The sequence below is a fragment of the Ambystoma mexicanum genome, chromosome 10 (assembly GCF_040938575.1).
Source record: "Ambystoma mexicanum isolate Mex_15411 chromosome 10, UKY_AmexF1_1, whole genome shotgun sequence".
Lineage (NCBI taxonomy): Eukaryota > Metazoa > Chordata > Amphibia > Caudata > Ambystomatidae > Ambystoma > Ambystoma mexicanum.
Genome location: NC_090932.1, coordinates 1,521,940,619 through 1,521,953,385, shown reverse-complemented (window position 1 = coordinate 1,521,953,385; position 12,767 = coordinate 1,521,940,619). Strand labels below are relative to the sequence as shown.

The window sequence follows — 12,767 nt, the reverse complement described above, 5'->3', positions numbered from 1 at the left end:
CTTGGCCGTGCCCTACACGAGGCTCCGAATGAGGAGAGTGCAGCTGCACTTCACAGCCTCATGGAATCGGGAGAAGGACTTCCAAGCGGAGCTGGTAAGCATAGCGCCTTCTCTCGCATGGACTGCAACCTGTGGGCGGGCAGGCCCTTCCGGCAGCCAACTCTGCAGGTCACCATTACTACAGACCCCTCCTTAGAGGTTGGGGAGCCACTCTGGACAGCCACAGCATCCATGGAGTCTGGACCCAGCAGGAGCAGGTGTCGCATATCAACTGACTGGAGCTCAGAGCCATTTGGCTAGCCCTTAGGGCCTTTCTTCTGCTCATCGAGGGCAGGACCTTTTTGATCAAGACCGACAACTCCATGTACTGTGTCAACAAGCAGGGGGGTACCAGGTCCCCTATGCTGTGCAACCTAGCGGTCAGCATGTGGGAATGGGCCCTGGAAAACGACCTCTACCTTAGGGCCGTCCACCTCCTGGGGAGGCCAACTTGGAAGCGGACAAACTCGGCTGGCTGGGAGCAGACAATTACGAGTGGCAATTGAACGACCAGGCGCTGCAGATGGTTTTCAACACATGGGGCCATCCTCAGGTGGATCTATTTGCCTCCTGGAGGAACAGTAAGTGCCATCAGTTCGCGTCTTGGCAGGGACTAGGCTCCCTGGGCGATGCCATGCAGAATCAATGGGAGGGCATGATAGCCTATGCTTTTCTGCCCACACCCCTGATCCCCAGGGTACTCTGCAAGATAAGATAAGAGACTTTGTCACCTCAGCATCATAGTGATAGTGCCTTGGTGGCCGGCGAGACCATGGTTCTCTGAATTGCTCAGCCTCTCGGACCAACCTCCCATTCACCTTCCGCTTGGCCCAGCACCTCTCCTGTCCCAGCAGGGGGGTCGGGTTCTCCACCCCGCTCCTCAGAAGCTAGCTCTCGCAGCGTGGTTCCTGAGCAGATCACCCTCAAACACCTGAACCTATCTCAGGCTAACCTGGAGATCATCCAGGGCACTAAGAGCCAATACAGGAGTAAATGGAGCAGGTTCTGTCACTGTGCAGATTCTAAGGAGATTAACCCCCTGAATTGCACACTGGAGAATGTGCTTTCTTTCTAGGCACACCTTTCTCACCCAGGCATACAGGTGGACACACGTTACACCTATCTCAAAGCCACAGGGGCCTACAGAAATTCTGAGGTGGTCTTCTCCTCTTCCAACCCGATAGTCAAGAAACATCTGGCAGGCTTTACCCATCCATCAAGAAGCCACACCCTGTGTGGGACCTCAATGTGGTGTTGGGTGTCTTGGCGCACAAACCCTTGGAACCAATGATGCCCACGGACATCACGCTGGTCACCACCAAAACAGCTCTGCTAGTAGGTCTCACCTCCGCTCGCAGAGTATGCAAGATCCAGGCTCTGGTGGCTTCAGAACCCTATACCACCTTCCACAGCGATAAGGTTGTCCTGCGGACTCACCCGGCATTCCTACCTAAGGTACCCTCCACGTTCCATCTAAATGAGGAAATAGTCCTACCTGCATTCTTCTCTAACTCCAAGGACGATGCTCAGAGAGTCTTGCACTGTCTGGATGTCAGACGCGCTCTGAAATTCTATCTGGATAGGACAAAGGGCTTCCGCAAGTCGGACGCACTCTTAGTCACCTTCGGGGGCTCCAAACCCAGTTAACGGGCATCCAAGGCCTTCATCGCAAGATGGATGGCTGTGGCCATCAAAGAGGCCTATGAGGGAAAGCGCAAGCCGCTGCCAGCCAACATGCATGCCCATGCCGTCAGGCCTAAGGCCACGTTCATCACATTCCAGCGGCAGGTTCTGTGGCAGGTCATAAGCAGGGCAGCTATTTGGGCCACACTTTCGGCTTTCTGTAAGCATTACTGTTTGGACGCCAGCTCTAAGTCAGACGCGGCCTTCGGACAGGCAGTTCTAAAGAACTTGTTTGCTTAAGGAGGGTCTCCTCTCCACCCTGGGGCTACATTCAGTTGTAATCGCCCATATGTATGGAGGAAAGGGGACGGGACGTAAGAGTAATTACAAGTTACTCACGATTGTGACTAACATACTTTTAGTCCTTAGTCCCCTTTCCTCCATACGTCCCACCATCCTCCCCCCTAATAATACTGGCGTGAGTGGGCAATAAATATTGTTGACGCGTCAATGGGGACTGAGGAGTGACACCGGTGGGCGGAGTCAGGGTAGTGCATGCTCCCAGGGCCGCACCCCTGCGCGCCTCTAATTTTGAAGGGGAAGAAGGTTTTTCTGGTGAAAAGTGTTCCGTCTCTCGTCCTTACGAATGGACATCCATTCAGTATGGAGGCAAGAGGACTAAGCACTAAGAGTACTCTAGACACTACAGTGAGTAACTTGTAATTTGTTTCTTTCAACTAAACTCCTGTTTCTTTTCTTTATTTGCTTTAAGTTTCTTTTCCCCTTAAGCATGAGATGAGCCCGAGGCTGGCTCATGTTTATCTTCGCCTCTCCCTTCATGGCCTGTAATGGCCCTAGCTGCAGCTCTTATGGACATTTTATGGGAATTATGACCTCAAGGTCACTTCTGCTGAAAGAACAGCTTGGCCTTATCTTTTTCCACTGTGGTTTAAATCTAGGCAGTCTATTTCTTTCTATATTTTTAAGCAATGGCCTTGATTGATGATTTTAAACTCGCACACAATGCATTTTACATGACATTTTATAAGGAACGTGGGCCTTATATCCATGTGTAATATAATTCTTTAATCTCACAGTTGCAAAAGGCATGAATATCCCTTCTGCATTGTCCATATGTATAGGGCAGTTATATGACAAATCCATGCTCAATCTCTGAAAGTCTGGCGAGCACTTTATCTTAGCATACTGTCATTTGGATGAGGAAAAAGGAAGTTTGTATTTCTTATAATTGCAATGAGCTTCGTTTCACTTGAGATGACTGGAGCACAATCTGGTATTACATTGAAGATTATATTCACACTGCTATCTGTCTCTTTAAGTAAAAGTGCAGCTCTCCATGCATTTAGTGAAACAGTATTGTCAGGCACATGTCTTTCTTTTCCTTGCTGAAGTCCATTGTGCTCATCTTCGCACTTTTGGCGTTTACGCCCACTTTCTTTCCTTGGAGGTTTAGGCCTCGTTTTGGTTCAATAGGCCTCATGTCAGATATCATCATTTCTGTGCTGGCATTATACTTCAATGGGACTTCACAAATCACTCTGGCCTCTTTATTTCGGTAATCCAGGGGTTATATTTCACCCCATACCTGTTCCACCCTCCCCCTAACTCCCTGCCCTGTGGGAGCTTTGAAACACATATTCTTGATGAATGACCACCTTACAAATGCACAATAAATAAATATATGGACAATGGCCATGGTCATCCTGCCGACTTGGAACTCAAAAAATGTCTGTGATCTTAAAAAAGGTACCTGATAAATTGCCATTAGACGACCATAGCCTTGGCAACCCCAAGATTTCCCAAGATGCGATCAGGGTTGATATGATGCTCACTCCCTTTTGTTGTTTTGCTATTAGGTGGTGCTGTTAGTGCTCCCTTTAAGCAACAACTATTAGCATGAAATTGAAGCTTGGAATGTAGCTTAGATGTCAGAGGGTGGGGGTAAAGCGGGACTCAGCCTGTGTATGTTCGGCTTTTTACCCAACCACTGACTATCCATGACCATGCTAGTGCCAAAGGCCATTACACTCCACACAGAAAACACACGCACTGTGATTTCTTTGAAATAGCTCTGTGCTTTTCAGGGAATATCAATGTTATTTCTTAGCAAATGAATGGCTGAATTTCAACTTAAAACCAGCTGCCTGGTGTAATGAAATCTTTGAAACAAGGGTGCCTTTAGCTACTTGATTTATGAGCAATACATGTGTCCTTGCATCTGCTCCTTGCTCTGAATGCCTGCTAAAATTAAGCATTGCCAAAGCCATGTATAGGCAATTTGATAGGCATTTGCCTGGTACTGACATAATATGCCCAGGTACTAACACCATTTGCCAGCTGTTGCTATTTCCTTCATGGTCGTATAGTATCATTATAGCAGTGCCTCATAAATGCCAATCCCATGCCTGCACAAAAGCAAAAACTGTTGGCTTTGTCATTGTTTTTTTAATTGTGGTCCTCATCCTCCATGGTAATGCTCTAGTACATCTTGAGTCCATCATGCAACCGTACACATCCCTACCAGTACTATTGACTAAAGTATAAAGAACGATTGCAATACCGCTTATTAGTACACGGCGAGGGTCAATCAGATTGTAACAATCAATCTGATTGGCCCTCGCCAGGGCTTTACCCGACTGGGAATCCCTCTCCCCACTACGCTCCTTCATGTCCCTGGCCAAGGGGGGTGGGTGGGGCTGTGGCAAGCACTTAGCCAATGAGGAGGCTTGGAAGGGGGTAATCCCCTCCCTGAGCCACCACACGGCTGGAGGCTGCCATCTTCCCCCGCCAGGGATCGAGCTAAGTGTTTTCCCTCCTCCACCCCAATCCAAACAATCCCCTCCCTACCCCACCTACCTTCCTTTTGGTCCATTTCGGGAGTGGACGCGCTAGGAACACTTCTGTCCCCAGCGCGTCCGCTCCCGATACGCGACATGTCATGGAAAAGAAGGGACTGCATGTAGTCACTTCTCTCCTTTCCATGCCGGCCATTTTTTTGTTTACTTTTTTTCTATTTTTTTTAATGGCTGCCATGGAAAGGGTTCCTCAGCAGCCATATTTTTTGAATTTTTTTTTCTCTGTTCCAAAACGCTGGAGTGTTTCAGAACAGAAAAAAAATGCTTTTAGTACCACAGTCTTATGGGCCAGGGTACTAATAGCAATAAGCCCTTCGCCGCAGGGGCATTACCGAGTCAGGTAAAGCTCAGAGTCCTTCATTAACTACGGGCCCCGGGGCTTTACCTTACTCGGTAATGCCCCAGCGGCTCGGGCTTATTGCTCAAGTGTGCATACATCACAGAGCAGGTTACCTTTTTTAATTGCAAACTGAACATACATTCTTTGTTATGCTGTCACTCCCACTTTCATCTTCCTGCCTTACATAGCACACCTGCCTCTTCTTACGCTTGTACAGTTTAGCTCTCACCACACCTTCCTTTTTACAATAGACATGCTAGGCGCGGACCCATGGGTGGAGTGGCATCTAGGGAACGCTGGCGATTTCCTGGTTGGCCTCTGTACCCTGGTCCTCTTTTGTGTGGTTACTCACTTTATTTCCAAATGTTATCATATGAATAGGGTTGGGCTTGCGGGAAATGTGTGATATGGGTCCACTTCGAAATTTATTTCCAGGGCCTCTTTTGGTTCCCAGTCCACCCCAATGTGGAACACATTTACGCTTATATGCCTGGCAAAGGAAGACCACCATGGTGATAACGGGCGCAATATATGTTTCTAGGTTGGAGTACTTCAGTCTATATCTTAATTTGAGTGTATGAGTGCGCACTCACAAATGGCATGCCAAAAATATAAACCTTACACTGCATACAAAGGGCATGTAGTACAGTTATTGCATTAAAACTGCAACATCCTAGTACATTTGAATGAAGGGTGGTAGGTTAGGTTGTGAGACCATTGGGGAAGAGGGCGGAACATACAAGTGATTGATCCCACAATGGAAACTACTTGACCAAGCATCTAAACTGTGCACAAAACTCCTATTTGGGTTGTGAATTTCATCCGATGTTATATTTCGTGTCTGTAATGTTGTCCAGCAAATTTGGTGCTGCAGAGTGTTTTCTTAGGCCTTTAAGTGCATTTGCACTAAAGTGTTTTTGTTTATTCTTGTTAATCTGTTTGCCTTGGACTTTTTCTTTGGACAGGAAAGTACTGAAATGATTGCACTGAGCTGCAAACGTATTTCCTGCTGCAGCCTTCATATTCTTTACAAGTGGGCAGCCAGGCTCTTCTGGAATCGTTTTTTTGATAGTGGACAAGGTTTTTCCATGTACTGAAATGATTGCACTGAGCTGCAAACGTATTTCCTGCTGCAGCCTTCATATTCTTTACAAGTGGGCAGCCAGGCTCTTCTGGAATCGTTTTTTTGATAGTGGACATGGTTTTTCCATGTCACTGAAGGCAGAGTTATTAGGTGTACTGAAATGGTTCAAGAGTCATGGAACTAACAAAATGGTGGATCTGCTTTTCAGGTAGAAATGGGCAGAAAATTAGAGAATGAGGAGAGGCTTGCTGGTAAAGTAACAGGGGTGACATTTCTTGAAACACATCTCTGAATTAACTGATGATATGAAAGTGAAGTTTTTAAAATATTAATGTATCTCCTAAAGAAGGAATTATCAGCTTAATTAAGGAATTAATGTCTCTTAAATGCAAGACATTAATAGTTTTGGGTGTTACTCAAAATTGTTGTGAAAACTGTATATGACATGAATTTGCAACCTATGGCTCGCCATCTCCTCCTAGCCCTGGCCAGCAGAGTCAATAATTGAAGAATCATGGCAGTTGTAGTCGATCACACAACGAGCCATATGTTGCAGACCCCTGCCGTATGGTGAGTGTGAATTTCCCCTAATAGTACTTGTTAATTTGCATATCCCCCTGAAGCTGGAGAAACGGCAAAGCACCTCCATTTTTTTTGGGGAGAAAATAAGAACGTTTCTTAGGAAAATTTGCAAAAATGTATGGAGATGCACACAAGTTTATATTTCTACATTTTAACTTGACCTCTCTACGGTTCTACTGCAGGTATTCCTCGGTCATACGTGGAGGCTCACGAGGACTACCTCCGCCGGGAAGCCAAGCAGATGAAGCGAGAAAGCACTCCCCCGAGAGGCCTAACCGAAAACTACAAGGTGAGGCCCCACGAGAATCTGTCAACTCCGCTGAAAATGAAAACTGCGCACGACACTCTGGTGGCCACTGTGAAAGAACCTGGGCGATCAATACATGAAATTCCGAGGGAAGAGTTGAGGCGCACACCGGAGATGCCCATGGCCACACGGCCAATGAAGGAGGGTTCGATTACACAGGTACGTTTAGGTGCATATGTTTTAATCCCCCCATAAACTGTGGAGGATTTGGGGCCTTCATCCTTGGTCTTTAGCACTAGTCTGATGCTCTTAAGGTGTCGACCAGAAGTATAGGATGTTTCATGTGGGTTGAATTTGAGCAACCAAACATTATTTGTAATCGCAAATAGCCGAGGATAACCTTTATCAAGTCCTGGCTTTTTATCAAATAACATGTTGGGACTTTGTTTTGCTTGTCCGTGATAACATTGGGTCAGTTCGTAACTCTGTTTGATTGCCTTACGCTGCCCCTTTATTTTCATGTTTTTTGACAATTTGGTGGCATTTGGGATATCAAGTGATTTGCCATAATTTACGGGCATATACATTTTTAATAAACATGAATGCAGAACATTTTTCCTACAATCTTCATATATTTTCTTGCAATGTGCACACTAAACTTTTTTTGCGCTGTTTGCATTTGATCTCTCAAATGACCATTTGAAGCTATCCTATTTCTAGACCGATGGAACGCTGCCAGTTTAACAGAGGTGAAACCATATCCAACTGTAAATCTGATCTGGAACGGAAGGTTACAGTGTGTTTGGGGTGTTTTGAACTGTACCTTACTCATACGTCCTGTCCCCTTTCTTCTATCCTTGTGGGTGTCCCCTGACACGTGGACAGTACTGGAACCTTGTGGCAGAGAAATAATTAGCTTCCCCTTTCAGTTTTGTATATCGTGTAGTCTTGGGCGTGGACATGCCTACCAGCCCTGCCCTCAGGCACCTCATCCCAGTCCTTTTTTTCTGCTTGGATGGGAATGGACCTGGCAGCTGGCGTTGGCATAATTCTTTGTGCTTTGTGTGCTTCCCTGTGTTCTTTTTCATCCTTTTGACCACCCTTCGGTGCCTTGCCTCCCCTGGCGCATTTCGGTCGTGCAAGGCTTTACCAGATGCGCCTTGTATGACCGATTTGTCCCGGCATCGGATCCCATGCACTTTGCCTTGAGTGTCTGGGCCTGATCACCGGTGGGATGCGTGCAGTGCCCTCATTCCACGTTATCTTAGGAATAGCTTGCCTCGGTGGAGTGAGATCATCAACACGTCCCCGCCAGATCATCTGAATGACTTGGTGTCAAGATGTTCGATAAGGCATCCCGGCACGGTGACTCCTTACTGGGGACTCAGTTGACTGGGAGGGATCTCTCAGACCCTGAAACCATTGACAGGCCTGAGTCTCCTGAGCTACCGGAAAACACACTGAGGGGCATATCAAGCCTCCCGTGCCCGGCACTGAGGGGCTATCCAGCTCTTCTACTGCACCTATGTGTGAGGGGCCTTCGGGCTCTACTGCCAGGCGTAAGAGGTAGAGTCCAGGTCTGGACGTGAGACGCTGACTACCAATTGTGCATCTCAGGGTTCCCTCCGACGTCGCTGCTAAATCTATGGGACCGAGCCACAAAAGACCAGTGAGCTTTACCCCTGCTAAGGACCTTGCGCTATACTCTGACTTCCCTCTCATTCCTCATGATGTGGCAAGGGTCCACAAAAGGGCAGTCAAACACGTGACAGAGCCTTTACCTCTGGAGATCAACACAAATATGGAAGGTAGGCGATGAGCTTCACCCTCTCCACCCGAGTGGGCCACGCAAGGGGATAGAAGTCCTGTCTTGCCGTGGGGTGTTAGCGGTCTACAGGCTTCGGGTGACTGCTCACCCCATTGGTATGTTTACACCAGCCAACCATTGGGTTATCCTATGCAGGTTCCCAGATACGACCAGCCAGCCAGAATGCCTAGCGCCTCAGAGGTCCGCCACCCGGAACCCACCACATGAGCCGCACAGGCTGCTTGCGAGGACATGTTCTTTGTGTGTTTCCTGATCCTCATGAAATTATAACAGATGATCTCAAGGACCTTATCAGAGACGTTGTACCTCAAATGCTGCAGCCCCCTCTCATGCCGCCACTGCAACCCCCAGGGGTGCCGGTTTCTCAGGCACCGGCAGTCTCACCTGCGCTCCCCGTGCAGGCTCAAATTCTTCCCCACCCCCTCTCCACTGCCACCACCTCTGCCTCCTCCCCCAGTCAGTTCCCACCACCCCCGGCACTGGTGCTGCAGGGCAGGAATGTTGGGGACACAGCCTAGCACCCAGACTTCTCCACCCCAGTCTCAGGATGATGTGGGGAATAGTATCGATGACGATGAGATGTCTGCCTCGGTCAAGGCATTTCAACACCGTCTGCAGGGAACAGCTGAATTCCTTGGGATTCCACATCCAGAGCAGGCGCAACAAAGCCAGGGATACCGCGGACGTACTGGCCCTCAGATCTGCAAGCAGGTCGAGCATTCCTCTCCGAAAGTATGCTCTGGTGCTGGCAAGGACGGTCTGGGAGAAGGAGAAGCCGAGGTCAACTCTCAGCTTAATAAAAGGATGGACGCCAGCTATAGGCAACAGTAGAGCGAACAGGTGTTATTGTTGACGCATACTTCCTCATCCATGGTAGCAGCATCGTCTATTTACTCTAAACCGTCTCAGTGGTTGCGTCCGTGACCAGCTGTTTGTCCAAGGACAATAAGCTACTGGAAATTTTTTTGCCACCAAATCGGAAAAAAGATGAAAATAAAGGGTCAGCGTAAGGCAATCAGAGTTACGAAGGGACCCAATGTTATCACGGACAAGCAAAACAAAGTCCCCACGTGTTAATTCATAAAAATCCAGGACTTGATAAAGGTGATTCTTGGCTATTTGCCATTACAAATGATGTTTGGTTGTTCAAATTCAACCCAAATAAAATCCTTCAGCAAGAATGTTTATCTTAAGGCAAGGCTGCATCTCTGACAGGCCAATGCCGACGCCATGGTGGCGGCTACTAATCAATGGTTGTGTAGGTTGATCTGTGACTTTCTCAAAGGTTTTCCGCTGTACAGGCAGTTGGCGTTTAACGATGGATTGGCAGAGGCTTGGATCGTTGTACAGGATCTCCTGAGGTCAACGATCCCACACATAGATACTGCCAGCAGGGGCAGCTGTGTGGGGGTAGATGCACAGAACCATTTTGATACATGCAACCAGGTTCTTCTCAGACGCCCATGATAGAAAACTCAACCTGCCCTTCGAGGGGTCATAGGTATTCCACTTGTCGACAAACGACGATCTTACAGAGAAAAACAGGTCTACGCAAACGGCTAAGTCTTTGGCTATTTTGATCAACCCAGATACCAAGCCTTTTTCCTAGACCCAAGGTAGGTTGGACCACAAACCTCAAGCTTTTGGGGATTCAAGGGATTTCAACATGCGTGGGCCCGTCAACCGGACAGATCTCAGAGCTCTCACAGGAGAAAGAATCGGCACACTATAAGGTTTTTTTCTGCTTCTCCTCCTCCGCACCTGCCTCTGATTACAAGAAGCAATCTTGTGGGGACTAAAGCACTCCTGTTGGGGTTCAGCTAACTCAATTTCTAGACAGCTGAAAGCGTTATTGCGAGAATCCCTGGATCCTCTCTGTGGCCTCCACGGGGTTCGGTCTTCCTCTCTCAAACCCTCCCCATTATTCCCCTCCACTGCTGCAGATCGGCTCACCATCCTTGATGAGGGTGATATTGCAACTTTGGAACATGCAAGCAGTGGAGCTGGTGCCTCATCAGGAAAGGGCATCTGGTTACTATTCCAGAATGTTTGCAATACCCAAGAACAACCAGGCGGGGGTAGGGGTAGTTCTGGATCTCTTGTTCTTCAATATCTCCCTCCCCTCAAATGCTTCAAGATGGTAACGCCAGCCCAGATAACAGAATCACTATGTGCAGGAGACTGGATGTGTTCCTTAGTCCTAGAAGAAGCGTATCTGCATGTCGCCATCTTCCAACTACACAGGAAATATCTGCCCTTCACGATTATGAAGCATCCCTTTCAATAAGAGGTGCTGCCATTTGGCCTGAATTCCACCCCTCGGGTATTCCCCAAACTGATGAACGAAATGGCTGGCCTTCTCAGAATGGAGGGCCACCACCTATACCCTTATCTTAATGACTGGCTGGTGAGGTCCAGTTCACCAAAAGTGTGCTCTGCATTCCTGCTATAGGCAAGCAGATGTTCTTCACCAGTTTGGCTTTCTCTCAATCTTTAGAAGTTGCATCTTTGGCTTTCACAGGACCTCCTGTTCCTGGGTATCCAGTAGGACACAGTGACACAAAGGGTTCACTCTACGGCAGAGAGGTTGAAGACTCTCAGGAGAGCAGTCTGCAACTTCCTACTCAATGCTACAACATCAGCGTGGTGGCTTCAACACTTGTTGGGGATCATGGCCTCTCTTGTCTTGACCAACCAGCACGCCAGGATCAAGATGAGAGGCATCCAGCTCCATCTAACGTCGTCATGGGACGAGGAGACGGGGTCTCAGGCACGTTTTTTATTCCACCTTTGCTTTACCCAGATCTAAAATGGTGGCTCGTCAACATCAACGTTGCGGTGGGGACTCCTTTAACACCCTCTGGCACTCCATGGTGGTGACAACAGATTTGTTCCTCCAGGGATGGGGGGGAGAGGGCCACCCTGAACGCCCATTCCATTCACGCCCCTTGGTCCAAGCTGGAGGCATGTTCCCACATACTTTTGCTGGAACTCAGGGCGGTGGGCTTGGCACTCAAAACTTTTCTACCATTAATCGGGGATAAAGAGGGCTTGGCCAAAACTGACAATTTAACTACTATGTTTTGCCCGAACAAACAGTTGGGGGGAGGGGGGCGAGATCCCAGTTGTCCTACATGGAGGCAGTCACCATCTGGGAATGGGCTCTGACACACAGCATCTGAATCAAGGCGACCCACCTCCCTGGGGACAGCAATATTGAGGCGAACAGATTACGCAGATTGGGGTACAACACCTACGAGTGGGTATTGCACAACAGCGCCCCGGTCCCTCACTTCGAGTGGTGGGGCTGTCTGGCGATTGATCAATTTGCTTCCCAGGAGCACCCCAAGTGCCACCTATTGGTTTCATGGGTAGGTCGTGGATCATTTGGCAATGCATCAGATCAGTTGGAACAACTGCCACTGTTAGTCCAGAGGCTCCCGGAACTTGTCAGGCCTCATGCTAATTCTGATGGCTCCTTAGTGACCCTCGAGGGCGAGGTTCTCCGGTATCTCTTGCAGCTCAAAACGCAGGTCAGGTCACTCGTCCAGTCATCAGCCGGAGGATTTCTTACACAACAACAGGGAGCAGTGGAACATCCGGATCCAGGCCGGTTAGCACTCTCAGCCTGGCTCCTGATCATTTGAGATTTGTAAGCGAGACCTCCAGACAAGAAAAAAAATAATCCTCGAAGGAAAAAAGTTTGCATCTCTTTGCAAGGAAAACAAGTTCATTTTGTATACAAAAAGGAAAGGAGTGACAGAGGGTCCCGTAAAACCAACTACAACAGAAATCTGTTAGTTCAAAGAAAACATGGCATTATAAGAAGTGACTTTGTCACTAATGATACACACAGTATACAGTGTTCATCCCCCACCCGCTTTGGCTACCACCTGTATACATAATACCAGTCCCCTCTGCTAATCTACCCCGACCCTCTTACACGTGGTCCCCTACTCGGTCATCTTGGGTTCCTACTGATAGGCGGCCCTTCTAGAATGGTACTCTTCCCACTGGCCTAGTCACATAGTGTGCACCTGGTCATTAACATGAGCTCAGTCGATACGTCTGGGGTCAAATTGGCCCTCTAGAATATTGGAGCACTTCTTTTGATATCAGACATGCAGGCACTCCCACCATGCCTCCCT

The 12,767-nt window shown here is 48.2% G+C and overlaps 1 protein-coding gene across 6 annotated transcripts in view; it reads left to right on the top strand.

Moving 5' to 3' along the window:
• The window catches only part of NCOR2 (nuclear receptor corepressor 2), a 2,813,293-nt gene that overhangs the window by 2,493,866 nt on the left and 306,660 nt on the right, over positions 1 to 12,767 (top strand). For all 6 annotated transcript variants that reach the window (XM_069619703.1, XM_069619702.1, XM_069619704.1 and 3 more), the window contains one exon: positions 6,727 to 7,010. In XM_069619703.1, the coding sequence (XP_069475804.1) occupies positions 6,727 to 7,010 (284 nt within the window). The remainder of the gene's footprint in view (positions 1 to 6,726; positions 7,011 to 12,767) is intronic.